Raw genomic sequence first — 27,336 nt, forward strand, 5'->3', positions numbered from 1 at the left:
AGTAAGTCAGTAAAGTTAAAAACAAAAAACCTTCTAACTTTCAAACCCCTGGTCTTGAAATCTTCTAAATCTGAAACAGATCTTATGAAAATTTAAATTACTGTAAGAAAAGTGAATTTCAAATTGTCAGTTATTACTTTTATGAAGACTAGATTCGAAGTAGCTGGTAGAAATGCCCTAGTGGAGTGAGAAATGCATACAAGTGATATGCTCTTAACTTGCCTTACTAGCTCACCACATTAGCTGATGCTCTCCCTTCCTCTATGAAAATACAAGGGAAATATTCCACTTAGTACATGTCTACTCCAGCCAGCTAAGTTGTGTGCTTATCACAGTCAACTGGGTTCATCTCTGAAACTGTTTATTCCAGTTACACTTGCTATTGTAAACACATAGTTATAATGAAGGTTTAAAAGTTAGTGAGCTAGCTGGGAGCAGTGGCTCACGCCTGTAATCCTAGCACTTCGGGAGGCTGAGGAAGGCAGATCATTTGAGCTCAGAGTTTGAGACCAGCCTGGGCAACATGGCAAAACCCTGTCTCTACCAAAAATGCAAAAATTAGCTGGGCGTGGTAGTGCATGCCTGTGGTCCTAGCTACTTGGGAGGCTGAGGTGGGAGGATCGCTTGAGCCTGGGAGGCAGAGGTTGCAGTGAGCTGAGATCACACCACTGCACTCCAGCCTGGGTGACAGAGTGAGACCCCATCTCAAAAAACAAAAACAAAAACAAACAAAAATTAGTGAATACTTTAGACAGACTTTGCTTTTAGAAAGGCAAACTTCTAAACATGAGCCAAAAAAACTGGTACGTTACATAAGAACATGACAATGGCAGAAAACTGGGAAGGCTACGGCTTATATGATGCCATCTGTATGCCACTCAAGGAAAAGGCACAAATATAGAGACAGATATCAGATCGGGGTTCCCAGATGCTACGGATGGAAGGAGAGCATTTACTAAAAAGAGGCAAAATAAAAAATTCTTTGGATAGTGTCAATGTGTTCTGGTGGTTTCTTACCACCAGCATACACGTTTCTCAACATTCATACAACTGTATGAATTTGTACAACTGTATAACTAATAAGGGTAAATTTATACCTCAATAAACCTGACTAAGAAATGTAGTTGATGCATTGGGGTGTGTGTGGTTTGCATTACTAAAATGCAACTCTAGTAAGTGATCTACTCAAAGAAAAGGCCTTGATTCTATATCAAGACTGTTGGATAAATGTACATATATGTCTTAAACCGAAATAAAATGTTTAAGGTACATATGTGTTAATTTGGAGAACTGTCATTTCAAGCAGACTTTTTCGAACAACTGAGTAACTGCCGACCTAATCACTTGGGAAGAGAGAGGTTCTAAATTCTTAGATTTTAGGTAGGAAAGATACAATACCAGAAAGACACATATAGGGAGAGTATTCCCAAAATTAACTTTACCTAATTCACAATTTTCACATGTTCCCAAGATATTTCCCACATTATTGTAAGAGTAATGACATAAATTTTTAACCTCTGAAACTGGAGGTGGAAATGTCACCATTAACATTCAATGAATGAATATTGTAAAGAATCAAGTCAGATCCTGAAGATTTAATGAGAGATGTTTACAATAAAACTGAGAAGATAGTGTACTTAAAAATGACAGCAATTCAAGCCCTCACTCCACTCAACCCAAAACAATAATGAGAAGAACAAAGAGAAATATACACACATACCATCTTAGAAAAGTCCAGCAGACATATTTTACCTAAAACCATAACACACAGACGAAAAACGAATAGTAAATGATGTAGCAAACAGGAGGCAGGGCAAACCTAAGCAGGTGCCAAGGAAAAGAACAACAACTAGCAGCCAACAAGCCTCAAACATCCTGGAAATGTTGACAAGTTAGGTTTAAAAAGTAGTAATAGTGGGGTTGAGGCTGGGCTGGAAACAGGAATATTAGAAAGTGTCAACAGTCAGTCCCTGGCATTCCTACTCTTATCCATTAAGCCCCAGCAACTATTCCCTCCCCATTCCCATTGGATAAGGACCAAGATGAAGAAGAGAGACTGCAGACTTAAGAGACACCAGGAACCAAGGAGTGAAGAGGTTAAAGGGAGAGGACATGATTAAGTAGAAGTACGTATATAGAACAATGAATACCTCTGCTTCCTTCACTTGACCAGTTCTAGAACACTAACAACCAGGTTTATACCTGACTTCCCACACACAAAGAGTTATGAACCAGTTTTCAGTGCTGTGCTCTTCAAAGTGAACCAAAATATAAGGATTAGTAGACATTTGAGGGAAGCCTCCATCATGAAAATACAAATGTAAAGAGTTGAGGAACTCTTATAAGTAGAACAAAAAATATTTTTTTGTTCTTAGAGAAAACAGAAGAAAATTAACGGATTAATTTAAGTGGTCCAAGATACAACCAATGAGTTCCATACAGAGCAGGAAAAAGTATAGCAAAGAAATTATCAAAGAAGTAATACAAGAGTACTTCCCAAAATTGAAAAGACATGAGTCTGGATTATAAAGCACAAATGCCAAGTACACTGAATAAAAGTAAAAACAATCAAAAAACAAATATATTTTGAGGTATATAACTATGGAATATCAAAACACCAGGAATGATTCTGGAGGGGGGGAGTTACATTCAAAAGATCATGTATCATAATGGTATCACACCATGGGCACCACAGAAGACACTAGTGCAATACTTCAAAAACCTTATCCTAGAATTCCCACCAAAATTATCAATTATGTACAAGGATACACATGCAAAATCTCAAAAACGTTACTCCCCATGCACCCTTTCTCAGAAAGATATTAGTATGTGTGTCACACACAAAGGAAGGAGTAAATCATGAAAGAAGAAGACCTAGAATCCAAGAAAGGAACGCTAAGCTGAAGATGAAAAACTGCCAGAGCAGAGCTAGGCAAAAGAGCTAGAGAATTAAAGAGTCCAGACTGGAACAGGAGGGAAGATGACTCCAGGAAGGATTATTCTAGGTAAAAAAAACAAAAACAAAAACAAAGCAACATCAACCAGACAAAAATCAGCACTGACAGATAATGTGATAGACTTTATGGTATAGAAAATTATACAGAGGCATCGTACAAAACTGTAAAATGTGGGAAGGTATGGAAAGTGTTAATCAGGGATTTAAAAAAAGAAACAAGAAACTAAGTATATTAAAAAAGAAATTATTAAAATCAGGAAAAACTTTTTTCAGGAAAGTATTGTTAACTGACTCAGCAAAGTACACTAGAAAGACAAGATGACTATAAGATGAATGAAGAGAGCTAAGATCTTCAACTATCATAACACAGTATCGATAAATGAATAATGCTAGAGATGGCAGAAGTTACAAGAGTTTTCTCATATGCCTTTTTAGCATTATTTGACTTTTAAAATATATATGGATGAAAAGATAAATCATGAAAATGGCACATACATCATATTCTAAATATAAAAAAATTAGTAGTAGCAATTAGTGCTATATGACTACTGATGAGTCAGACGAAGAGGGCATCAGGGGAGTGGTTGCACATAAACTGAAAGCAAGGATTCCAGGGTGTTGTTACTTCAAAGTAATGGTACGAACAAAAAAAGCTCTATATCAATCCACCATTATAATCATACTGCTTAATATCACATCTAGCACATAGTAAGTGGCCAAAAACTATTCTGTAAATAAATACACGAGTAGGATAGTTTTTACACTATGATCAGTATCTAACAGACAAACATGGCTAGAAAGGAAGGTCCATGGAGAAGACTAGTGGGAGCTAAGGCTAATAAAGCAGACAGAGGTCAGACCACAGAAGACTCAACTGTCAAGAAATCTTCATTTGATCCTATAGGCAACCAAGACATGCCAAAAAGTTTTAGCAAAGAGGTACTTAAATAATGTAATGTTGAAAGATTAATCACAATATGGACTGGAAATGGGGGTGAAGAAAGATATAAAAACACCTGTGAAAACACATGAGAAATGTAAGGAAAAAGAGTCAGGACTTTCCAGCAGGCTAGAACTAATATTAAGGTTCCTGAAAGCCATATCAATCATTAAAGCCTTTTCTGCTTAATGGAAAATAACATGGTAGATTATTTTCTGGCCACGTAATCCACCTGTAAGTGCACACGCCTAAATTACTTTGCCTGTTGATGACTTTTTCCTTAATCTGTCTTAGTCTGAAAAATTTTGACCAGTCTATTTTTTAGAAATGGTATATCCATTAATGATAGAACAAAATATTAAATATCAATTAAAATACAATTACCAATATGGTGTGCCAATGAAAGACTTCCGTTTGGCAATTGTAGCTGTTATCTGTGCAGATACTCCAAAATCAGCTATTAAAAAAAATGAGAAACATTTAGGAAACTGACAGACAATAAAATTGTTTAAGGCAACATAAGAAGAAACTTTTAAAAGTTATTTTTATTAAGTTAATTTCACAGCAATACGGGATATTCTCAAACATCACGTTACAAATTTTAACTTTAATGGACTAGCATTAAAATATCACAAAGCAGTGAATACATATCACAGCCAAATAGATTCCCATATATTCCCATATAAATCAAATAACAACAAAGGTCAAGATCAAATAATTTTGATGAGAAAGTTATAGCTGAGAGAATGTAAATTGCCAGACTTATTAATATTGTAATTTCTAATTCTCAGGACTAGAAATCCAAGGAATATCACTGGAAGGGATCTTTAAGAGACACTATATTCCATTCACTTTCTCCATACCCGTGAATGACATCAGATAAACCAGTAAGTCTACCTGTAGCTTGAAAAGACATCCAATCAGAATATCCCCAAACTTAACAATACATTTAGTACCAATATCAGTCCCTATCAGGAAACTATTTTTATGTATGATTTGTTACTATTCTTTAAGATAAATATTTGGAAATCTAATATTTTCTATTTTACTAATGATGACTTCTAAATCCTTCTCAAGTAAGATATATTATAAATAGTATGTCTTTGAGTGAGGCACATAACACTGGCACAAAATATTAAACTGCTGATAAAAACTTCACCAAGCAATCAACAGATAACTAAAAAGAACAGGACGTATCTTTTCTGCTTTTCCCATATTTAGAAGCCATGTAGGAAATTTTTATTACGTTATTTCTAGATACATGTTCTTAAATCTGATTAACCTCACAGGTTATAGTTCAAAATAGTTGTATCTATATTTTTATAAAATACTTCTTTTTAATTTGGGTTTATGTAATAGATCTCGTTTAAAATAACTGGTATTTGTTATTAACTATTTCATTTAATACTAACAAATATGACTTTGTTCATAAAACTATAATGAACATTTGTTCTGTCTTAAACTTGCGAATTAAGTCATTATTTAGGTTTTGAACTCTATTTTAATTGAAAATTTAATAACCTAAAGTTATAAAATGAAAAAAGTTACTGTTTGAAATAAAGCAACATTCAGTATCTAAATTACATTCTTAAATAAGTAATGCTGTTTTTTATTTTAAAAGCTTTATGTAAAGAATAAAGTGTTTTTGGAGTTACTGATTTTTTTGTATTTGTCTTCTTTTTTGGTTACAAGGTAATTCTGTACAGATTTCTTACTATTACAGAAGTCCCATTCCTGGGTTGAGAGGTGAAAGAATTCAGAAGGATATTCTTTCACAGTATCTTTACAACCAATCTGTCTTATGTGAAGGACAGACTTTATCCCTGTTTAAGGGAAGTGGATACAGAGAGGCGACGGCATGGCAACGAGATTTCCATCTAAAAATACATAGACGCCGTCTTAGGAGAGGGAAAACCTGGTCCTACAAAGGGAAACATAAACTTCACTACATTTTAGAATAGAGTTGTGCATGTGACAAAATTTCCAATTTACTTACCCAATTTCACATGACCATTATCCGTTAATAGAATGTTAGCTCCCTTTAAAGTAACAATATTTTAGTTAAAGTAGGAAATAGATATTTTATCAGACAGCACATATATACTAAATAAACATATTTAAAATAATCATAGCCTTAGACCTAGAAATACTTAAAGTGTGCTTAATTAAAATGTTATATCATTAGAGTCACAGGTAAATCTACTGTCCACTTTTTAGGCAATTTGACTATCCTTAGAAAATGTTTTGCCTTGCAAAAAAGCTGCTACTAACATAGTATGAACGTTAATATAAAAGTGATATATTAGTTTTCATCAAGATGTTATTTCCTCGTTGATCAAACACTATTACTACACTAAAATGTAACCTTACAAAGCATTTTCAACTGTTTACATTACACTTTAAACTTGATTATTCTTTCCTGTGTTTTTGTGTGTGGTTTTTTCTTTTTTCTTTTTTTTTTTTTTTTAAAGAATCTCCCTTTCTAGGAACTCACCATCAATTGAACAGGGTTGGTATGTGAGACTGTAGCTTAGTACATGCTGCTTAGTACATGAGGTTGTCTATCCTAATGTGCCTTGCCAAGTGCTTAGGCCCATCCAGTATATAAACAACTAGCCATAGGCCCACACAATTAAAATGTCACTTGTCTGCATGATCTGGCTGCATTTTAGCCACTTTCGCTTCTTGATCTAAGCTCAAAGAAGATAATGATGACTTCATCTTCAATAAGCTCAAAGCTTTTGGAAGAGGTAGGAATACTATATCCCAAAGGTATTGTGGACTCTTTGGTCCAAGGTGCCATCAATCATGTAAGCATGGGTTTGGTGGAAAAAATACTGGGAATCCTCCTACTCTCAACCAACGTGAGGAAGAAACAGTAGAAGACTGGTTCAGGAGACAGGGCACTGGGGAGAAAGAAAAGGCTCCCAAACTCCAAATGTCACCAGTGAAGCTGAGCTGCACCCACCCACTGAAACTACTGTAGCTCTATGGAATAGTGGGGGAAGAAGAAAAAGGAAAGAGACTAGGAGCAGGGATTTCAACTTGATCTAGTCCCTAGCTATCTAAGACTTCTGTCAGAGGCTTCAGTTTGGGCTTTCTCCAGCTCAGACTAACTTTCCTAAGTTATAGCTTATATCATGTCACTTGTACATCATGGCCTTCCTCTCCTCCCTCCCTTCTCTCCCTGAGAGGCCACTAGTAGTCAGGCGCTATTTTAAACTCTGGGGTTACAGTAATGCATAAGTTCTAATTCCCATGTAGTTTACATCCAAGCAGGGGAAAAAAACTACAAATAAATATATTTATATTTATCATCTATCTATGAATGAATGAACCAACAAATGATTCAAAGTCAGGCAGAGATAATTACTCTGAAGACAGGGCAGGGAAAGCCTCTCCAAAGGCAGTAATACATGAGCAGAGATCTGGGTGAAGTAAGCGTACAGAGCCACACCAAACTCTGGGAGAAGACTATTTCAGGAAAGGAGGAGGAAATTTGAAGACCTGGGGCTAGAATGAGCTCAACATATTCCAAGATTGGCAAGTTTAGTGTGGCTGGAAAAGAATGAGTAAAACAGAGACAAGAGGAGTGTAAGATGAGGTCACAGGGAAATGCATGGGTCAGATCACTGTATAACCTTGTAGGTCATGGTAAAGGCATCTGAACTTTATACTGAATATTATGGGAAACCAATGGTGGTTTATAAGCAGGAGAGTGACAAGATATGGTTGAAAAGGTCCCTCTGGTCGCCAAGTGGAAAAGTGACTACAAAACTACTAAGAATGGGAGCATTGAGACCACTCAGAAGGCTATTATAGAAGACCACATGATATAATATTATGGTGGCTTAGACAGGAGTAGAAATGGTGGTGATGGCTCAAATCAACCCAATTAGGCCCCGACTCTGAAGTCTAGCACACAAGTCCTTGCATAATAGAACACCAAACTACCCAACCAGTCCCATCTCTAATTAGTGTCACACACTCTCTTCTCTTCAACAATATGGTACAGTTTTTATGTTCCCTAAAATGGCCCACACTTTCTAACTTCTGTACCTGCTCACATTGTTTTCTCTGCTTGAAATGTACTCCAACTTCCATTTCTGACAAAAATCTATCAATCCTCCCAGATCATCTACATGCCAATGACACAGAACCTTTCTTGAGCTACTCATCTTCCTGTGAGCTCTTCTACCTTTGAACTCCAAAAGCTCTTTGGTTATGTCTTTTAAGTGGCTTACAAAAAAAAAAAAAAAAAAAAAAAAACCTTCAAACGAGGGATCTCAGCAGGTTATCTGTGAGTCCACTGAAATTTCACGGAAAATTTGAAGACATGCACATAAGGGCATTTTCTCAGAAGACAGTTCATGGTTTATCATCAGAGACCCAGAGAGCAATAAGATTTGCCCCAGCCTCTATCCTCAAAAAAGGTTAAAAATCTTTATGTTAGAGAAAATGTTCGAAAACAAAAGGGGAAGAGAGAAATAGGAGGAAGGATGAACAAAGAAAAAGGGACAAGAAAAATAAGTGAAAGAAACAAATCTAAATTGGGGAGATGGCAGTATCCTTAGAAATATGCTGAGGATTCCTACCATAGCACCTGCTGTACCACTGAGCTAACCCCAGCACATCTAGAGCACCTGCTCTCCTCTGCCAGCTAAATCAATAAAAGACTATGAGAAGGCAGGACATGGTGGCTCACGCTTGTAATCCCAGCATTTTTAGGAGGCCGAGGTGGGAGGATCACATGAGGTCAGGAGATTGAGACCAGCCTGGCCAACATGGTGAAATCTTGTCTTTACTAAAAATATGAAAATTAGCCAAGCATGGTGGCAGGTGGCTGTAATCCCAGCTACTCAGGAGGCTAAGGCAGGAGAATCACTTGAACCCGGGAGGGGGAGGTTGCAGTGAGCCAACATCGCGCCACTGCACTCCAGCCCGGGCAACAGAGCAAGAATCTATCTCAAAAAAAAAAAAAAAAAAAAAAAGAAAGAAAAGAAAAGAAAAGAAAGACTATGAGAAAACGTCAAAGGTCAATTTATCCATTTTGATGCATGACTAAGACTTAGACGTAAGACTGCAAAAGCTCACTGAAATAGTCAAAGCATAAAACTTACTAAAAACTGTAACTTGATGAAACCTATAAACTTACTCTGCATTTTACTAATAACTACAAAGAAGCCAAAATGAGTTATTAAAACATTAATCTATTGAATGATATACTTTAAAAGGGTGAATTTCATGGTATATTACTTGTACCTCAATAAAGCTGCCATAAAAAATTAAACTATTAAAAGTATCACTCATTTTTATTATGGTAACATATTTCAGATAAATTTATCAAATAAAACAATTTTGCCCAAGACAATCTGATCAGAGTATTTAAAAATGAAGACAGGATTATTATGTTAAAAATACAATGTATACCTTTATATCTCTGTGCATTTTTCCTTTACTGTGAAGATAATATAATCCCTGGAGTTTCAAAAAACAGAAAAATAAACAAGATTTTATCACGGAGCACACTTTGGGATTTTATGTGATCAAATGGGTAGTATTCTGTGCATTTTATTTAATCTTTACAGGAAATCTAGTAGTAATCATTAACATATTTTAATAGATCTTTTAAAAAAGATTAAGAAAATGACTAATTTTTCTATGAAAATTTTCAGTAAATTCTACAAACAGTTTGAAATAACTTTTAAAAAGTATATACCTAATTAGTATCAGAGTGTTTGAATTCCCATGATACTGCTTAATTTTCAAGCCTTTCTTTGGTATTAAGAGGAAAATATACAATAACAGATCCATAGTGCTCAAATTTTAGGTTATATCATCACATTTAGGCTTTAAAGTATTTATTGGGAAATATAATTTGAGTTCATTGCACAATTTTCAAATGTATTAAAACTCATTTTAAGAGTTTACCAAACTAAAATATTTAGTTCTTACTTTGTTGAACAGGTAATGCACAATAAGTAAAGACTTAGTTTAATGAAAAATGTTATTTCTGAATTAGCACTTGATTTACCTGCAGTGTTTCTCTGCTAACATATGCAATTTGCAGTTCTGACAGAGGTCCAGTTACTGCAAAAAAAAGAAAGTTAATACTCATAAAATTAGTCAATGCATGTTTTTCAATATATAATAAAGTTTTGCAAGTTTAAGCAACAGACTTAATATACCTAAACAATTCTACTGAAATGTAAGCTAGGACTACAGGCCTGAATTACTGTCTTACTGTGCCTGGCTCCAGTTTTTGCTTTTTTTTTTTTTTTTTTGAGAAAGGGTCTCATTATGTCGCTCAGGCTGGAGTGTAGTGGTGCGATCACAGCTCACTGCAGCCTCGACCTCCTGGGCTCAAGTGATCCTCCCACATCAGCCTCCTGAGTGGCTGGGGGAACAGGTGCGCGCCACCACACCTGGCTAGTTTTTTATTTTTTGCAGAGATGGGGTCTCATTATCTTGCCCAGGCTGGTCTTGAATTTCTGGGCTCAAGCAATCTTCCCGCCTTAGCCTCCTGAAGTGCAGGAATTACAGGTTTGAGCCACTGTGTCCAGCCAAGTTTTTGCTTTTTAAAAATCTGACTTGCTCATCGTTGTATCTCTAGTGTGCAGAACAGTGCCTGGCACAGAAAAGCAGCCCAATAAATATTTATGGAATGAATGAATGAAGTAGTCACTGAAATTAATTATATTCTCATTTTTATATCTCATTCATCAATATAATCTCTTAAAACATCAAAAGAAAAGATGTCCAACAGGTTTACCTAGTTTTTATTAAAGCTTTTCAACTGACATAGAACATGTATTATGACTAGTTTTAAATCAATACTTTTTATAAAAATACTAGCCAGATAGTTATAAAATTAACATATGTTCGCTCTAAAAAGTTCCAATCAATAGAAAAGTTAGGAAATTAAAAGTCTCTTCTTTATCCAAAATGTTACTCAACAGTAAGCAAAACCAATAGTTTGGTCTATAATATACCAGACGATTTTAAACAGACATTTTATAAACTATATGTATCTCAGAAACACATAAGTGGAATCATATTACAACATACAATTCTGAAACCTACTCTTTTCACTTATGATGAACATCTTTACATCAAAATACAGGTCTTAACCTTATAAATAATATTTCCTGTGTGTGCATCTGCTAAGTCCCTCCAGAACTCATGCTGAAACTTAATCTCAAAGAAGCAGGACTTTGAGGAGGAGATTAGGTCACGAGTGCTCCTCCCTTGTGAATGAGATTAAGACTCTTAATAAAAGAGACTTCAGGCAGTGTCCACTCTTTTTTGCCCTTCCATCTCTTCTGCCATGTGAGGACACTGTGTGCACTCTATGAAAAATGGGTCTTTGCCTGACACCAAACCTGTTGGCACCTTGATCTTGCACTTCCCAGCCTCCAGACTGTGAGAAATAAATTTCTGTTGTTTATAAATTAACCAGTCTCAGGCATTTTGGTATAGCAGCACAAACAGAGCATCTGTACACTATAAAATAGTTTTCTTTTTCACTATTAAATCACTGTAGAATAAAGAAATACATTAAGTGGGAGAGACTATCCTAGAAATTAAATTAAATTCCAAAGATAGAAATCTTGGCTAGATAGTAAACTCACACTTAAAAAAACTTAACAGATTTGTAAACATGTTTAGTTTGGAGTACTTGCAGTATTTCACAATTATGAAAGAGAGAAATCGATTCCACTTAGATTATTTTAAGGACAGGGTTAGATTTAAATGTCTACGGATAAACCATATAACTTATTTCTGTGGTTTCCAAGCCCACACACATTCAGTAAGATACACCTCCTTGAGATTTCTGTTTCTCTAATACGATAAATAAGATAATCTGAAAACCCCGAAAATAATACTTAGAAGTGAAAGGCAAATTTTTTCTCAGAAATAACTTTTTCAATTACTAGCTAAGTTTACAAATAGTAAGATACCGTCCCAAGAGACAAAAACAAAACTGAAATGAAAAATAGAAGGTAAAACTGTGAAAGAATATTCTAGCTGTCTCTTAGGAGAAGGTCAATCTTGGTAAGCTAGGGTTTTAGCATTATCCTTTACATGGTACAGAAGACAAGGACCTAGGTCTGCAGAAGAGCTAAAACAAACACCCATATACAACTAGAACCCTCAGAGGGCTACATCCTCATTAAAGGTGTAGACAAGCACAGAAGATAACTAGGGATTCTGGCTGTCATAGGGATGGAGGAAAAATGCCTCCTTTTAGAATTGGCCACCATAGGCTCCCTTACTCAGGTTGAGTGTTCAAATATATATTGGAAACAATGAGGTCACTAGGATCCCAGAAAAAAAAAAAAGAAAAACCCAAAAACAAAAAACAAAACTCTGGAAGGACACACCTTCAAATGCCATGCAGAATTCCCACCGAAAAACCTCACTAACGATGATCTCAAAATCCAAAATTATAAAATAAGTGAGAAAATAATTAACCATAAAGATATAATGGGTTGTGGAAAGTTGTTAAAGAACAATATTAAATAAACACAAAAAGCTCAATGGAAAATAGAAAAAAAATCCTACTATGTTGGAACAATAAAAGGTTCCACTGTTAGTTCTTCAAAGTAAAAGTAAACAAAAATTAAAGGGGAAACCTCACAAACACTAGGGTTATTAAAATAACTTTCCCTTCATCAGATACATTATTCTCTCTATATAATGACAATGTGATAAAACTGAGGCAGAAGAGAGAGACACATAAATGGAGGTACATGTCCTATATGACCGTGCAAGTATACAACACTATAGACTAGCCAAAGAGTATTACACATCGCCATGAAAAGGTTATTTGGTGAAAAACTAGGTGCAGCCAAAAGAGTGAACACACAGAAAGATAGGATTTTGGGTTTTATATATGCATATGAATCCCCAGTATTCATGTATGAGAACCTCCAAGGGTACCTGAAAACTGCCATTTTTTTCCACTGACCCAGTTGCTAACCAGTATAAATAAATCAGTATTGATGAATTCACATTACTTTGTTACTTCTACCAGTTAGGTTAAAATGGAATGGTAAGAATCATGACAACCTATTTGTGTAACTAAACTGGTCTTGTTTCTTAATGAAGAAAGCAAAATCAGACACCTAAGACCAATCATATGGATATGTGATGAAATCACTAAACAATCTGAGAATGACTAAAAAAAGGTATGCCTTGAAAACTAAAGATGTAAAAGTAGGAATGAAAACTGTAAGAACAAGACAGAAAGGAAAAAATAATGGAGGGAGATGTAAAATAGAACTAAATTTCTAGACATGAAAATATATGGTAACCAAAAATAAAATTTAATTGATGTTCTAATACAGCTATAAAATCAGTGAAATAGAAGATCGATATGAGTATCTCTAGTGCTCTCCTGAAGGACAAAAAAGTGGTAAATAGGAAATTGAGTTGAAGAGACATGAAGATCTAATGTACATCTAACTAAGATTCTAAGGGAGAGATTGCAGATTGGGGGAGAAAATATTTGAAGAGATAACAATTGATAATTGTCCAGATATGATAAAAGAGCAAAACTGAGGTAAGCCTGTTAAGTCCTAAGCAGAAAAAGTAAAAATAAACCCATTCTTAGGCACCAGAAACACCAGAAATTAAGAGAAAAAGACTAAAAGCAATTAGAGATAAGAACAGATAACCTGCAAAGGATCAATAATTAGACTGACAGAAGGTTCTAACAACTACAGAATCTAAAAGACAATGGCCCACCTTCTTCAAAATGCTGAAAGAAAATACCTGTCAACCTAGAAAATACCTATCTATACCCACTTAAATGATCAACAAATAGTAAGGGTCAAACACTGAGGAAGTTTACCACTAAAATATTGCTGAAAAAACTTCAGGAGGCTGGGCATGGTGGCTCATGCCTAGCACTTTGGGAGGCTGAGGCGGGCAGATCACAAGGTCAGGAGTTCGAGACCAGCCTGGCCAATATGGTGAAACTCCATCTCTACTAAAAATACAAAAACTAGCTGGCGTGGTAGCGGGCGCCTGTAGTCCCAGCTATTCGGGAGGCTGAGGCAGAAGAACTGCTTGAACCCGGGAGGTGGAGGTTGCAGTGAGCCGAGATCGCGCCACTGCACTCCAGCCTGGGCGACAGAACAAGACTCTGCTTAAAGAAAAAAAACAAAAAAACAAACAAAAAAAACTTCAGGAAAAGGGAAATTAAGCCAATTAGCAAGGGAATCAATAGTAGAGAAATTCACCCAAATTCCATCCAAAAAAAAAGGGCAGGGGAATAGCCATTTGAATTTCTAACATAGAAATCACAAGCTTCTAGAAATACTATTTGTTTTGTAATATAAAATAATGCCAAATATCTCATCATTTTCACTGAATCTTTGAAATCAAAATGACACAAATAAAGTTTCTCAAATATTCATTAAACAACTATACTTAATCAAAAGTATGCTAAAAAAGTAACTTTTCAAAAAGCAGAAATGTTCTCATACTCCTTCACCTGGTCTTCAAGGCTCTCCCTATCCAACCCCACGCCCACACCGACAGGAGTGATCACACGAGTCCCGCCTTCATGTCACTGTACCAAGGCTTCATCTCTGAAAATGCACTTCTTTGTCTTCTTCTTCTTATTATTATTATTATTACTACTTTGAGACGGAGTCTCGTTCTGTTGCCCAGGCTGCAGTCCAATGGTGCGATCTCGGCTCACGGCAACCTCCGCCTCCCAGGTTCAAGCAATTCTCCCACCGCAGCTTCCTGAGTAGCTGGGATTACAGGTACTCGCCATCATGCCCAGCTAATTTTTGTATTTTTGTAGAAACGGGGTTTCACAATGTTGGCCAGGCTGGTCTTGAACTCCTGACCTCAGGTGATCTACCCGCCTCAGCCTCTCAAAGTGTTGGAATTAAGGGCATGAGTCACTACACCTAGCCCTTGTCTTTTTTTCTACCCAGTTTACCTATCTTTTAAAGACCAATGTAAATAGCTCATTTTCTTTATTAAGCTTTCTAAAATGATTCCAGAAAATCCATCATTTTCTTTTTCCTATTCCAACTGTAATTAGCAGCCCAGTAAAATACTATTATGTCAATATTTAGGTTAAGTAAAACCTGTGCCAAGAAGACAAAGTGAAATTAAGTAAAATAGAAACAGTAAAATTCTGGCCCAAACAGTCTTACATGTTTGCTTTAGTGCAATTTGCCCCTCAAAATACTTAAGTGGTCCCACACTAGAAAACAGAAGCCCGAATTCTATGACAAAATGAGAAAAAAGGTCCAAAATATTTTCTCAGAAAATAGACAGGATTTTATTTTACATTAATCAAAAGCTTAATCTGCAGTTTGTGACAATAATCCACCAATAGAAACAGAAAAGGAAGAAAAAGAAAAGGCTGTTTATTTTACTTTACAAATCTCTCTTATCTACTCCTTGAATTCCCAGTGAAAAATGTTTTAATCATTTTTTAATTCCTCAGAATCTGGCAGTATCTAAGAGAATAAACATTTAATTGATATTTCTTCAATACATGAGAACAAAATAAATCTTTCTATTATCACTACTCATGTATACACTGGATATTTTACCGGCTTAGCATTAACCAGCAAAGCCCTTGCATTTTTACAGGTCTGAGTTTAAATTTTTGAAATAACTACAATATGCCTCTTCAGAATTAGCAAATAATTCAAATGCATTTAATTTTCCAACTTGTAAATTATAGTAAAGATTCTTCCTTTCTTCCATATAAATCTAAAATACCTTTATATATCCACACAATATAATGATAAAACACAGCTTGCTTTCCTTAAGATAATGTTGATGTTTTAATATAGTAAATAACTGTATTTTAAGAAATTCAACCTAATCCCTATAGAAATACAACTTTGGTCTTACCGTGATAAATATCCTGTAAAGAACCACCTCCACAAAACTCCATGCAAATCCAAAGCTTATCTCGCCTATAAAGTGAAAAGAAGCATGTATCATATTTTCATGATTAAAACTGTCTGTGTGAGGTAACAAGTATTTTAAGGTTGTAAGCTGGTAACACTGCAAAACAACAAAAGCAACGTGTTATCTTTAAAATAACTAATTAATCTTTATGAGTAAATGAATTACTTTATATAATGTGCTACTATAATCCAACCTGAGATTTTAAATTTATAATACATCATTTGTTGGACACAAAGCTGTCATCAGGCACGTCCAAATAATGAAAATATTTCCCTTTAAAAACTTCTCCTCCCCAACAGTTTATAAATCTACCCAGATTCTTCACAGACAAATGGCAATAAATCTCAAAGTATACTACTTTGGTAGCACTCTTATCAACAAAACAGGCAAAATATAAATGTTAGCTTCATATTTAGATTCAACAATTATTTTTCCAAAATACTCTTAAAATTTTTCACTCACTTCTCTTTAGATAGCACTTCTCTCTCATACTCAAATTATAAGCTGTTGTAACCATATAGTCATAGGAGAAATAATCAGCAGTGATTTATATAGCTTATTCCTTTGTTCAGTCATTCATTACTTAATCTCTTAAAATGTACCAGGAAATGTACTATTTGTGGTACAGAGATGGGATAGAAAATCTCTGAACTCAGCAAGCTCTAATGCAGAGGAAAGATTCTACCTAAATATATGTCTGTCTCTCTCACCACTGCCTTCTCAGTGTCTAGAAGAATATCCAGCAAATAACTATTTGTTCCATAAATGAATGAATGCATGAGTGACTGAAAGAATAAACATATCGAATTAGATTGAGGTCAGGAAAATACGGCCAGCGAACCAAATCTAGCCTGCTGCCTGATTTTATACACCTCTGCAACTATGAATCGTTTTCCTACTTTAAAATGGTTGGGAATGGTTCTGTTACTTGTAACTAAAATTAATACATAAAATGGTTGAGAAAATAATAAAAATAATAATATTTCTTGACACATGATGATTACATGAAGTTCAAATTTTAGTGCCAATAAATAAATTTTCATTGGAACACAGTCGTACTGATTTATTTCTATACTGCCTATGGCTGCTTTCGTGCTAGAAGAGCTGAGTAGTCGTGAAAGAGACCATGTAAGCCCACAACGCCTAAAATATTTACTATGTATCCCTTTATGTAGACAAAGTCTGCTGACTTGGGTTAGATCATAATTTGATTAATGCATAATCCAGGCATGTATAAAGTACTGTGGGAACCCAGAGATGAAAATACCTAGGAAAATCAATGGAAAGTTTTAGGGAGGAGAAAACATTTGAATTAGGTCTTGAAATTAAAGTAGAAATTTGCCAGGGAGAGACAGGAAGGGACCTGTGTAAAAGAATGAAAACTTGAAAGACATGCACATGTGGCAGACTGTGGGTGATTTAGTGTGAATTGAAGAAAGACTGCCTGAAGGGACAGCAGCAGGAAATAAACCTAGAATAGGCTGGGTCACACTGTGAAACAATCCTTTGTTTACAAACTTTTCAGTTTAGTTACCTTCCTGTAGATAATCTCTAGTCGGTCCTTGTCTCTCTTAAAATGTGGCATCAAAATCAAGTACTAAGATTCTGAGTGTTACATGAACAATACATTAAAAAGTGGAGATGCTGAGCCGGGCCCAGTGGCTCACACCTGTAATCCCAGTAACTCAGGAGGCTGAGGGAAGAGGATTTCTTGAGGTCAACAGTTTGGGACCAGCCTGGGCAACACAGCGAGACTCTCATTTCTTAAAAAACAAACAAAAAAACTTAGCCAGGAGAAGTGGTGCATACCTGTAGTCCCACCTACTCCGGAAGCTGGGGGGAGGGGGGGAATTATTTGAGCCCAGGAGTTCAAAGTTATAGTGAGCTATAATAGTGCCACCACACTCCAGCCTGGGTGACAGATCAAGATCTGAACCTTAAAAAAAAAAAAAAAAAGCAGAGATGCTTCTATCAGTCATAGGTCACATATGGTTGACAGTAGTGGAATTAGCCAGACCTAAGAGGTGAGCTGACTTGACTGCAGTGGACAAGGCAGCAAACAAAAAGAGAGCACAAGTTATCAGAGTGCAAAGGTCAATGAACTTAAGAGTATGAAGTAGCAAGGTATCATGGTTCTAGAAGGTAATGCTATAAAGAGAGTGAAGCCCAAAATAAAACTGAAGCCATCCAGGATCTGCAATTCACAGGTGGTCCACATAACAATGAAACTGAAGCATATAGCTGATAAAAAATTTGTTTTAATTTCTAATATGGTAAATACCAATAGATATAACTTACATAAATATGCGCCAACTGCCCAGTGGCCTGGTATTAAGAACTTTCAGAATGGATGTCTGAGACTGGCAGATGTGTGGTCTTTCTAATCCCCCAGAGAATGTAACCACTGTCTCCTTTATTTGATCACTGTATTTCTATTAACTTAGCTGAAAGCTATCGTTAACTTCTCAGCAACTACACTAAGCTGCTAGTTTACTGTCTATAGTTAGTCAAAACCTCTGGATCTTTATAAAACAAAAGGCAGACCAGTTCTCTCTCCAGTTTCTATTTGTCTATCTGGTTCAATGAAACTAAGCACAGGATTTTTTTCTTATTAGTTAAATCCTATACTTTAAAAAAAATTAGTAGTTTTGATTCATATCCCTTTGTTTCTGACAGGTGTCTTATTAGCTTTCCCAGCATAACATTTTAAAATGGTTCAGCAAAGAAAGCATAACACACATTGCATTAGGTTTAATTCACACCCTTCGGGCAGTGAGCTAATTTTTTAAAGAATCCTAATTGGAAATATACCTCTCCACTCCTGCTCCCAACCCCCAGAATCCAGAAGCAGTTGGTTAGCATCTGAAAGAACCTAAATCAGGAGTCTACCCTCCAGAGGTAGCAACTGGAAGAACTTGGCTTATAAACTATTTTAATCTGCACTAGTGGGTTTACTAATGAGCTTAAGTAATATTATAAATATTTTTAAAACATGAATGACACTCTATGTAGATTACTTAGAATTACCATTTGGCATTTCTCTGCCTCTGCCTTAGGTATAAAGACTCTGGGAAGTCAACAATATTTGGAATGCTGCTTAGGCTCCAATTTGGATATACCTAGAATGCAGGATTCCATAGCCTGATCTCTCTAGGTTAGTTGAATCCTTCCTCTAGAAGAGTGGTTCTCAAAGTGTGATCTGGGGGTCACATGAGAGTCCCTGAGACATTTTCAGGGGGCCACCAAGGTCAAAACTATTTTTATAACACTAAGAAATTATTTGCTCTTTACATTCTCCTTCTCTCATGAGAGCATAGTGGAGTTTTCCAGAGACTACATGAAGTGTGAAAATGATGTCATCCCTGACAGCTACTGGAATACGAGCTTATATGTTGTATTCTCGAGTTTTAAAAATGTCTCAGCTTTAATTTCTAATATGGTAAATATCAATAGATATAATTCATATAAAACATAAGCTCTCTTGGGGTACTAAGCAATTTTTAAGAGTATAAAATAAAGAGGTTCTATGACCAACCATAGCTCTAAAATATCTTCACATCTGCCACAAATGAATCTTTCATGCTAAATGACAGCCTAGAGTTCTTAAGATGCAGGCAACTAAGACTTTACACAGCTTACAAAAAACAGGTTGAATGACTGTTTTGGGGTCTGCTTAGGATTAATAAAACAACATGTAAAGTGCTTAGTATAGGACCTGGAATACAGCACAATAAATGTAAGCTGTTTTCTACTCCCTTTGTTATTATTTATCTTGTAGTATACAAGTCATCTTCATTTAAGTGTAGTGTAACTTAAATTAACTTGTAGTGTAGTGTAGTGTAACTTAAATTAACTTGTAAATTAACTTAAAGATGTTTAAGTCATCTTAAATTGCTCCTGGAACTCAGTGAAAGTATAAATAAATAAATAAATAAATAAAGTCATGCTAATCACAACTTCTTTAAGTGGTCACTAATTATCTGATTAATAATTTATCCCAGAGCTTTGCTAGTGACTGACGAGTGTTATCAACTTTAATAGTCTGTACTTTCTAGAAACCAACTTTTCCCCTTAATCTCTGATACCTCTTCTGTTTGTCAATACTCACTGCTAATGGACTACCATCACATTTGCTGAATTTTCAATATGAGATATAATTTACATAAATCTAAAAGTGTCTAAAAATTTAAGGTGTCTAGCTGCTTTATAATTATCTACTCACCATCTTGTGTTTCAATTCCATCTTAATAGTGTTTTTCCTACCCCTTCCAGTTTGAAAACAATTTTCCTTACTAGAGAAAATGAATGCAGGAAATGAGTTCTTGCTTTTTACATATTTCAATATGACACTACCTTCTACTTGAAGTTGGTCTATTCTCTTTTCTCCCTTTGCTTAAATATACAATTTTCTATTCATCCTATGTAAAATGACTTTCCAGTTTATATACAGAAAAAAAAAAATTCAGGACTATATAGTAATACTTTTTAAGCTGCCTAAAATACTTTACTTTTATAATATTCTATTTAGTTAGAGTCTAGTATTATCAAAAAAGCTTGAGTAGTCACAGTCTATTAGAGAAATGACTTTCATCTGTCCCATGAACATCTTTCTTACAATGATAAATCTACATTTGCTTTTGGTCATTCACCAAGCCATATGCCTAACAGGAAAGGACTTGAGTCAATCAGCCCATTTTATGCAGGTCAATTATAAAATCTTTGTCCCTAGGTATCTGAACTGAAATAAAATTAATCACTGAGGTAAATGTTCAATGTATCGGTATTTATGTCCTGACTCAACAATCCTCAGAATTCTATTTTCTCATTTTGTAAAATTATCTTACAATAAACAGAAAAATAAGTAGAGGGGGAAAAGTTAACTATTTTGATGTCTACCAGAACATATAGGGACCAAAATTCTAATAGGTATTTTATGGTTCTGAAATTCTTATAATTCCTAAAACACACTTTTTAATCTTCCCACATTTTGTAACACATCACAGACTTAAAACTAACCAAAGTAAGTATATTTATGTATTTTTCTCAAATATAGCATAACTTGAAAAGCAAAATAAAATGTGACCAAGACCACTGAGAATCAGCAACTCTCGATTATCTGCCTGAAGTTGGCACACTGAGTCATCCTCCCTGGGAGAGGATGGGTAGCTATCTCTACACTGCAGTCCCCTGATTCCTGTACTGGATGTGAGTTATTGTCTTGCTGACCAAAGCAATGGCTATTCCACTATATTCAGCAAAACAATTCAACCTTAATCATCAATGAGAAAAACAGAAAGTTTAATAACTGCTAGATGTTTTAATATAGAATAACTTATTTAATGTGAAGAAAATTTAAACTTTTGTGGTTCATTTAAAAATTACTAATAAGCAAAAATTATTGCATTCCAAATTTATACCATCTCCTTTCCCTTTAATAATGAGAGGTAAGGATGCTGTACCTGGGGGATACAGGCTGATCTATTTCTCTATCATTATACTTCCAAAGTGTGGGCCACTGAACATCAATCCTACGTGAAATATGCTTCCAGAAAGAAACCACTGTATAGTTAAATCAGTTTTTTAAAATATCACTTAGTCTCTTCTTGGAAATTAGCAAGGCCACTGGTATATTAAAGGCTCTGGGAAATCCTGTAGTGAGCAGGTGGTTGGAGAGAGGAGGGAGAAGGGAAGAGAAGGGAGGGTAACAAAATGGAAGGACGAAGGGTACCAGAAAGAAGATAAAGTAATGGGAAGAGGCGGAGGAAGGGAAAAAAGAGCGGAAGGGGGATGGGGCAAGTTGAGAGGGGGAAGAGATGGAGGAGAAAGAAAAAGAAGAAATAAAACTTCTAATTCTGTTTAGTTTACTATTTACCCTAATTATTTTTTCAATACACTCATTTTTTTACAAAACACATATTTGTATCCCTCAGAACTAATGATCTGTGGAATACATCCTAGCAATACTGGTAAAGGAAGGTATCTAACTCCACCAAAGTTTTTTTGCTTAGAGCAGCGGTTCTTAACTGGGAGTGATTCTGTCCCCCAAGGAACATTTGAAAAAGTCTGGATATGTATTTGGTTGTCACAACTGGGGGAGGGGGTGCTACTGGTAACTAACAGAGGAAAGGGGTACTAATATTAACAACTATCCTACAATGCACAGGACCACTTCCCACAACAAAAAAAGTATCTGGCCTCAAGTGTTGATAGTGCCAAAGGTGAGAAATCCTGGCTTAAACAAATAACAAATTAACATCAACTTTAAGATATATTCCTAATTCCTCTCAAAAACAGAAAAGAGAAGGATATTTACAGAAAACTGATAAAATCCGAGTAAGTATACTGAGTTTAGCTAATAGTATCACACCAATGTTAATACTGTAGTTGTGAAAAGTGTGCCATGGTTGCATAAGATGTAAACATCAGAGAAAGCTGAGAGAAGGAAATACTCTGTACTATCTGCAGCTTTTCATAAAAGTAGAATATTCCTAAATTAGAAAGTTCCCTTTTTTAAAAAGCAAGAGTAGCTGGGTATAAAGTGACTTCACTGTAATCTTTAATCTCATATTCTAAGTATTCAAAAAGACATTCACAAATATATTTCGAGTTAAGATCCAGTTGTTTCCCTTCTCAGCACTGTCTTTGGCTCTAGAAAAAAAAATTTTCCCCAGTTTTATATAACTCAAGAGACCAACATCTCTTTCCAGGATTACTGTGATAAATACACTGTAATTAGTTTAAATTGCCTGTTTTATTCCCCTCCACCCTAGGTCCATCCTCCAGAGAATATACTAACGCTGTTAAAATCTTTCAGCCAGTATGCTCAGTCCCTGTAGGTCCTAATTAAGGCATAAAAGATTCCTTTTTGCCTGTATCTCCACAACCTTATCTACTCCAACTACACTCGGCCCTCTGGAGGCCACCGGTCCAGCACCTGTGGGGTTCAACCAAACGCAGGTTCACCTAACCGGAGACTGAAAATTTCCAGAGGGGAAAAAATAAAAATAACACAACAATAAAAATAACACAAATGAATAAATTATTACACTATTTACGTAGCATTTACACTGTGTTAGGTACCATGTGTCACCTAGAGATAATTTTGAATTGAAGGATGTGCACAGCTATGCCACTTTATATGAGGGACTTGAGCATTCATGGGTTTTGGTATCCACTGGGGTTCTGGAACCAATCCCTGCACATACTGAGAAGTAACTATGTACCCCCTTTTCCCTCTCAGGCTCTAATATGAGACCAGTAGCTGTCTCCTGAATATGTCATAGTTTTTCATGCATGTGTTCCCTTTGCCAAAAATTCCAATTTTCTATACACATAAATATCTATCAATCTTTTAACAGCCAGTATTTGGCAATTACATCATTCACAGAGCTTTCTCTGATTCCCCTACTTTGACAAAAATCTGACAGTCTATCATCCTTAGCACTTCTGTGCCTTACTTCTAAATTATTACTGCATCTAGCATATTATGTTATGATTATTTGCTCATGCCTACTTCTTCTGTTAGATTATAAGCTCCTTAAAGGGAAGGATTAGGTTTTAGGTATCTTTGTATCTGTGAAAATCAACACTGCACTCTACATGCTAAGAAATAATGTATAAACACTTTGTAAATGGTGGTGATTTACATATTTAAGTTGTTATTGAGGTAAAGAATGCTCATCTAAACTAGTACTCTGTACTTCAAAGGTTTATTTAGTTTATTTTATTTTTGAGACAGAGTCTCGTTCTGCCACCCAGGCTGGAGCGCAGTGGAGCAATCTTGGCTCACTGCAACCTCTGACTCCCGGGTTCAAGCGATTCTCCTGCCTCAGCCTCCCTAGTAGCTGGGACTACAGGCATGTGCCACCATGCCCAGCTAATTTTTTTTTTTTTTGGTAGAGATGAGAGTTTTGCCATGTTGGCCAGGCTAATCTCAAACTCCTGACCTCAGATGATCTACCTGCCTCAGCCTCCCAAATTGCTGGGATTACAGGCGTGAAACAACACACCCAGCCCAAAGGTTTAAAATATCTATTCTAGATCGTTTTTACTGTATGGATCAAATCTTCTACTGGCTTATTAAGAAGGATTTGTTGGACAGGTGCGGTGGTTCACACCTGTAATCCCAGAACTATGGGAGGCTGATACAGGCAGATCACGAGGTCAGGAGTTTGAGACCAGCCTGGCCAATATGGTGAAACCCCGTTTCTACTAAAAATACAAAAATTAGCTGGGCGTGGTGGCACATGCCTGTAATCCCAGCTACTAGGGAGGCTGAGGCAGAAGAATCTCCAGAACTCGGGAGGCGGAGGTAGCAGTGAGCCAAGATCGTGCCACTGCACTGCAGCCTGGGTGACAGAGCCAGACTCTGTCTCAAAAACAAATAAAGGAGCATTTATTGTTTTTCCCCCTAAGCTTTTATTGGTTCAAGCTTGAGAGGAATGTCTGCATTTTCTTAACTTATTCTTAAATGATATACTGGGCTAAGGAATGCTTAGAAGGAATGTGAAATTAATTTAAACTCATCTTTAGTTTAAAAGAAGTAATAGTTAGGTTGGGCGCGGTGGCTCACACCTGTAATCCCAGCACTTGGGGAGGCCGAGGTGGGCGGATCACGAGGTCAGGATATTGAGACCATTCTGTGAATGGTGAAACCCCATCTCTACTAAAAATACAAAATATTAGCTGGGCGTGGTGGTGGGTGCCTGTAGTCCCAGCTACTCGGGAGGCTTAGGCGGGAGAATGGCGTAAACCCTGGAGGCGGAGCTTGCAGTGAGCCGAGATCGCGCCACTGCACTCCAGCCTGGGCAACAGAGCAAGACTTCATTTCAAAAAAATAAAAATAAAGAAAATTTAAAAAGTAATAGTTAAGCTCCAAAAGAATTGTAAAGAATAAGTCTATGAAGATTTAATTCTGTTGTTTTATGTTTTAATATGTTTAGTAGAGATGGGAGTTTTGCCATGTTGGCCAGGCTAATCTCGAACTTCTGACCTCAGATAATAAATACACAAACATAAATATTCAGATACAAATACATACCAAACAAGGACTAAATTTTTTAAATGTTAAAGCTTTGTCTGTCGAGTTTTTATTGGACAGTATATTAATGATATTGAACAGTGGAGTAGGAAAGACCTTGTTAAGAATGCCAACTATTCTGCTTTATAGGAGCTCAGTTTCAGTATTTCTTCAGAAGCAAGCACAGCTACCCTGATATAAGATGGGCTTCTGAAACTTACTTATATGCTAGTCATCTATCAAGATAATTCATAGGTTAAGTCTGATTCTCTGAGGGGGAAATTTATCAATGGTCAAACTACATTTGCTCAATTTCCTCGACTTTTTGTCTAAATTTGTTATCTAGGTTGTAATAGCAACAAATAGAAGGAAGAATGTTGCAGTGAACAGTATATATTTTACGGGGTTTGTATCAAGTTCAAACAAGATCCTCCTTTGTAAAGTCATTCAGTAATGAGAACGAATTCAGGAAATCATGTTCCCTCTGAGACTAAATCTCAGAAATGGTATGCCAAATCTCAAAATGGTATGCCAAAAAAGACATCAGACTAGCTAGCTGCAACGCCAGGTTTAAATCCCAGTGCCACTAATGAAAAGTTGAATAGTCTAAATAAGTCATTTATTCCCCATTCCATTTTCTCATCTATAACCAAGAGTGGGCTGTATGACAACATCTCTTAGTCCCTTGCAGATCTAACATCCTACAAGTCTAATCATTAGGATTCCCTACTCCAAACTTGGCTGAGACTGAACTTCAGTTAGGGAATATGGGAAGAATCTCTACAGAAGAAAAGAGCAAGAGAGAGATAAAATTAATTGCTGTCTTACATTATACGACTATTTACCATCATATCACTTTGATCAGCTATACCCGTTATAGAATAAAAGAACATATTTAAATCAGTGTTTCTTGATATTAGATTATACAACACTAAAAGAACATAGTTTTACTGAAAAAAAAATGATCCTACTTTTGTCTGTTTTACTTTGGTTTCTGGGTAATTTTGCTTTTTGTATTCTTTGTATTTGGAATAAAGCAAAATCATAAAATAAAAAACTTACATGTTAAATTCTCTCAAGAATCTTATTTGTAAAATGGAAATAACATCTACCACAGTTATACTGCTATCCAGGTTGCTGAAAGATCAAATGAGACACTAAAATAATGATACTTTTAGAAAGTTAAGTAGTAGTAGCTGTAGCAGCAGCAGCAGCAATAGCGGCAAATACTTATTGAGCATTTATTATATTCTAAGCACTCTTCTTAGTATTTCACATGTAGTTATCTAGGAAGAACTCACAGCTATCCTGTCATGTAGATATTATTATCATCATCTCCATTTTATAGATGAGGAAACAGAGGCACAAACTGGTTAAATAATTGATTAATAAGTGATAGAACCAAGTTTCAGACCAGACAATCTGTTTCCAGAACTTAACCTCTTAACTACCAAAGATAGGATTTGTCTCTGGCAAAGAGATCATGCTCATTTTACCACACCAAGGGTGCCATATAAATAAGTGCGGTTATCCTGGAGTAACAGGTTAGATTTTGGATGGTTCCATAATTCTGGAAGATTCAGATCACGTTTGAGAGATACTCTTAGATCAATGTCCCTGGCGGAAAAAAATGCTCATTTAAAGATCAGCTCGCCCTTGGGGGAAAAAAAACCTTTGTAATACTTCTCCTAGCTGAGTCTAGTAGGTAGGTCATTTTGTTAGGACCAATAGCAGTAAAATAAAGTGTTTTGAAGTGGTGCTATTTAATTGTATTAGTTATTTGTATCATGAACTTCAATGGTTTTAAGAGAATATTTCTTTGAACTTACACAGTAACTGCCTGTGCTGAGTAGGCTTCCTAACATACAAACTGATGGAGAAACTATCTGTGTTAGGTTGCTGTTTGAATAACTCACCATATAAATAGTTTTAAATTGGCTGCTAAAGAACTCATTCAAAATGCGTAACAGCCACTGACCTGGGCATAGTACCTATCCCTATGTGAAAAGGGTTAGTTAACTCCCTGAAGTCTCCATGAAACCCACACCTTGGCCGGGTGTGGTGGCTCACTCCTGTAATCCCAGCACTTTGGGAGGCCGAGGCGGGTGTATCACCTGAGGTCAGGAGTTCGAGACCAGCCTGACCAACACGGTGAAACCCTGTCTGTACTAAAAATAAAAAATTACCGAGGCAGGTGGATCATGAGGTCAGGAGATTGAGACCATCCTGGCTAACACGGTGAAACCCCGTCTCTACTAAATATACAAAAAATTAGCTGGGCAAGGTGGCAGGTGCGTGTAGTCCCAGTTACTTGGGAGACTGAGGCAGGAGAACGGCGTGAACCTGGGAGGCGGAGCTTGCAGTAAGCTGATATCGCGCCACTGCACTCCAGTCTGGACAAAATCCGCCTCACCGGGCGGTGGGGAATCAGCCGGGTGGGGTGACAGGCGCCTGTAGTCCCAGCTACTC

At 36.1% G+C, this 27,336-nt stretch overlaps 1 protein-coding gene across 2 annotated transcripts in view; it reads right to left on the reverse strand.

The window, feature by feature from the left end:
- Positions 1 to 27,336, reverse strand: part of MAP4K3 (mitogen-activated protein kinase kinase kinase kinase 3) — a 184,164-nt gene that overhangs the window by 75,132 nt on the left and 81,696 nt on the right. For both annotated transcript variants that reach the window (XM_023216290.2, XM_023216291.2), the window contains exons 4-8: positions 15,789 to 15,853; positions 9,931 to 9,986; positions 9,327 to 9,374; positions 5,893 to 5,935; positions 4,281 to 4,353 (exon numbers count right to left, since the gene is read on the reverse strand). In XM_023216290.2, coding sequence (XP_023072058.1) covers positions 4,281 to 4,353; positions 5,893 to 5,935; positions 9,327 to 9,374; positions 9,931 to 9,986; positions 15,789 to 15,853 — 285 coding nt within the window. The remainder of the gene's footprint in view (positions 1 to 4,280; positions 4,354 to 5,892; positions 5,936 to 9,326; positions 9,375 to 9,930; positions 9,987 to 15,788; positions 15,854 to 27,336) is intronic.

Source organism: Piliocolobus tephrosceles, chromosome 15, assembly GCF_002776525.5.
Source record: "Piliocolobus tephrosceles isolate RC106 chromosome 15, ASM277652v3, whole genome shotgun sequence".
In the NCBI taxonomy this organism is placed as follows: Eukaryota; Metazoa; Chordata; class Mammalia; order Primates; family Cercopithecidae; genus Piliocolobus; species Piliocolobus tephrosceles.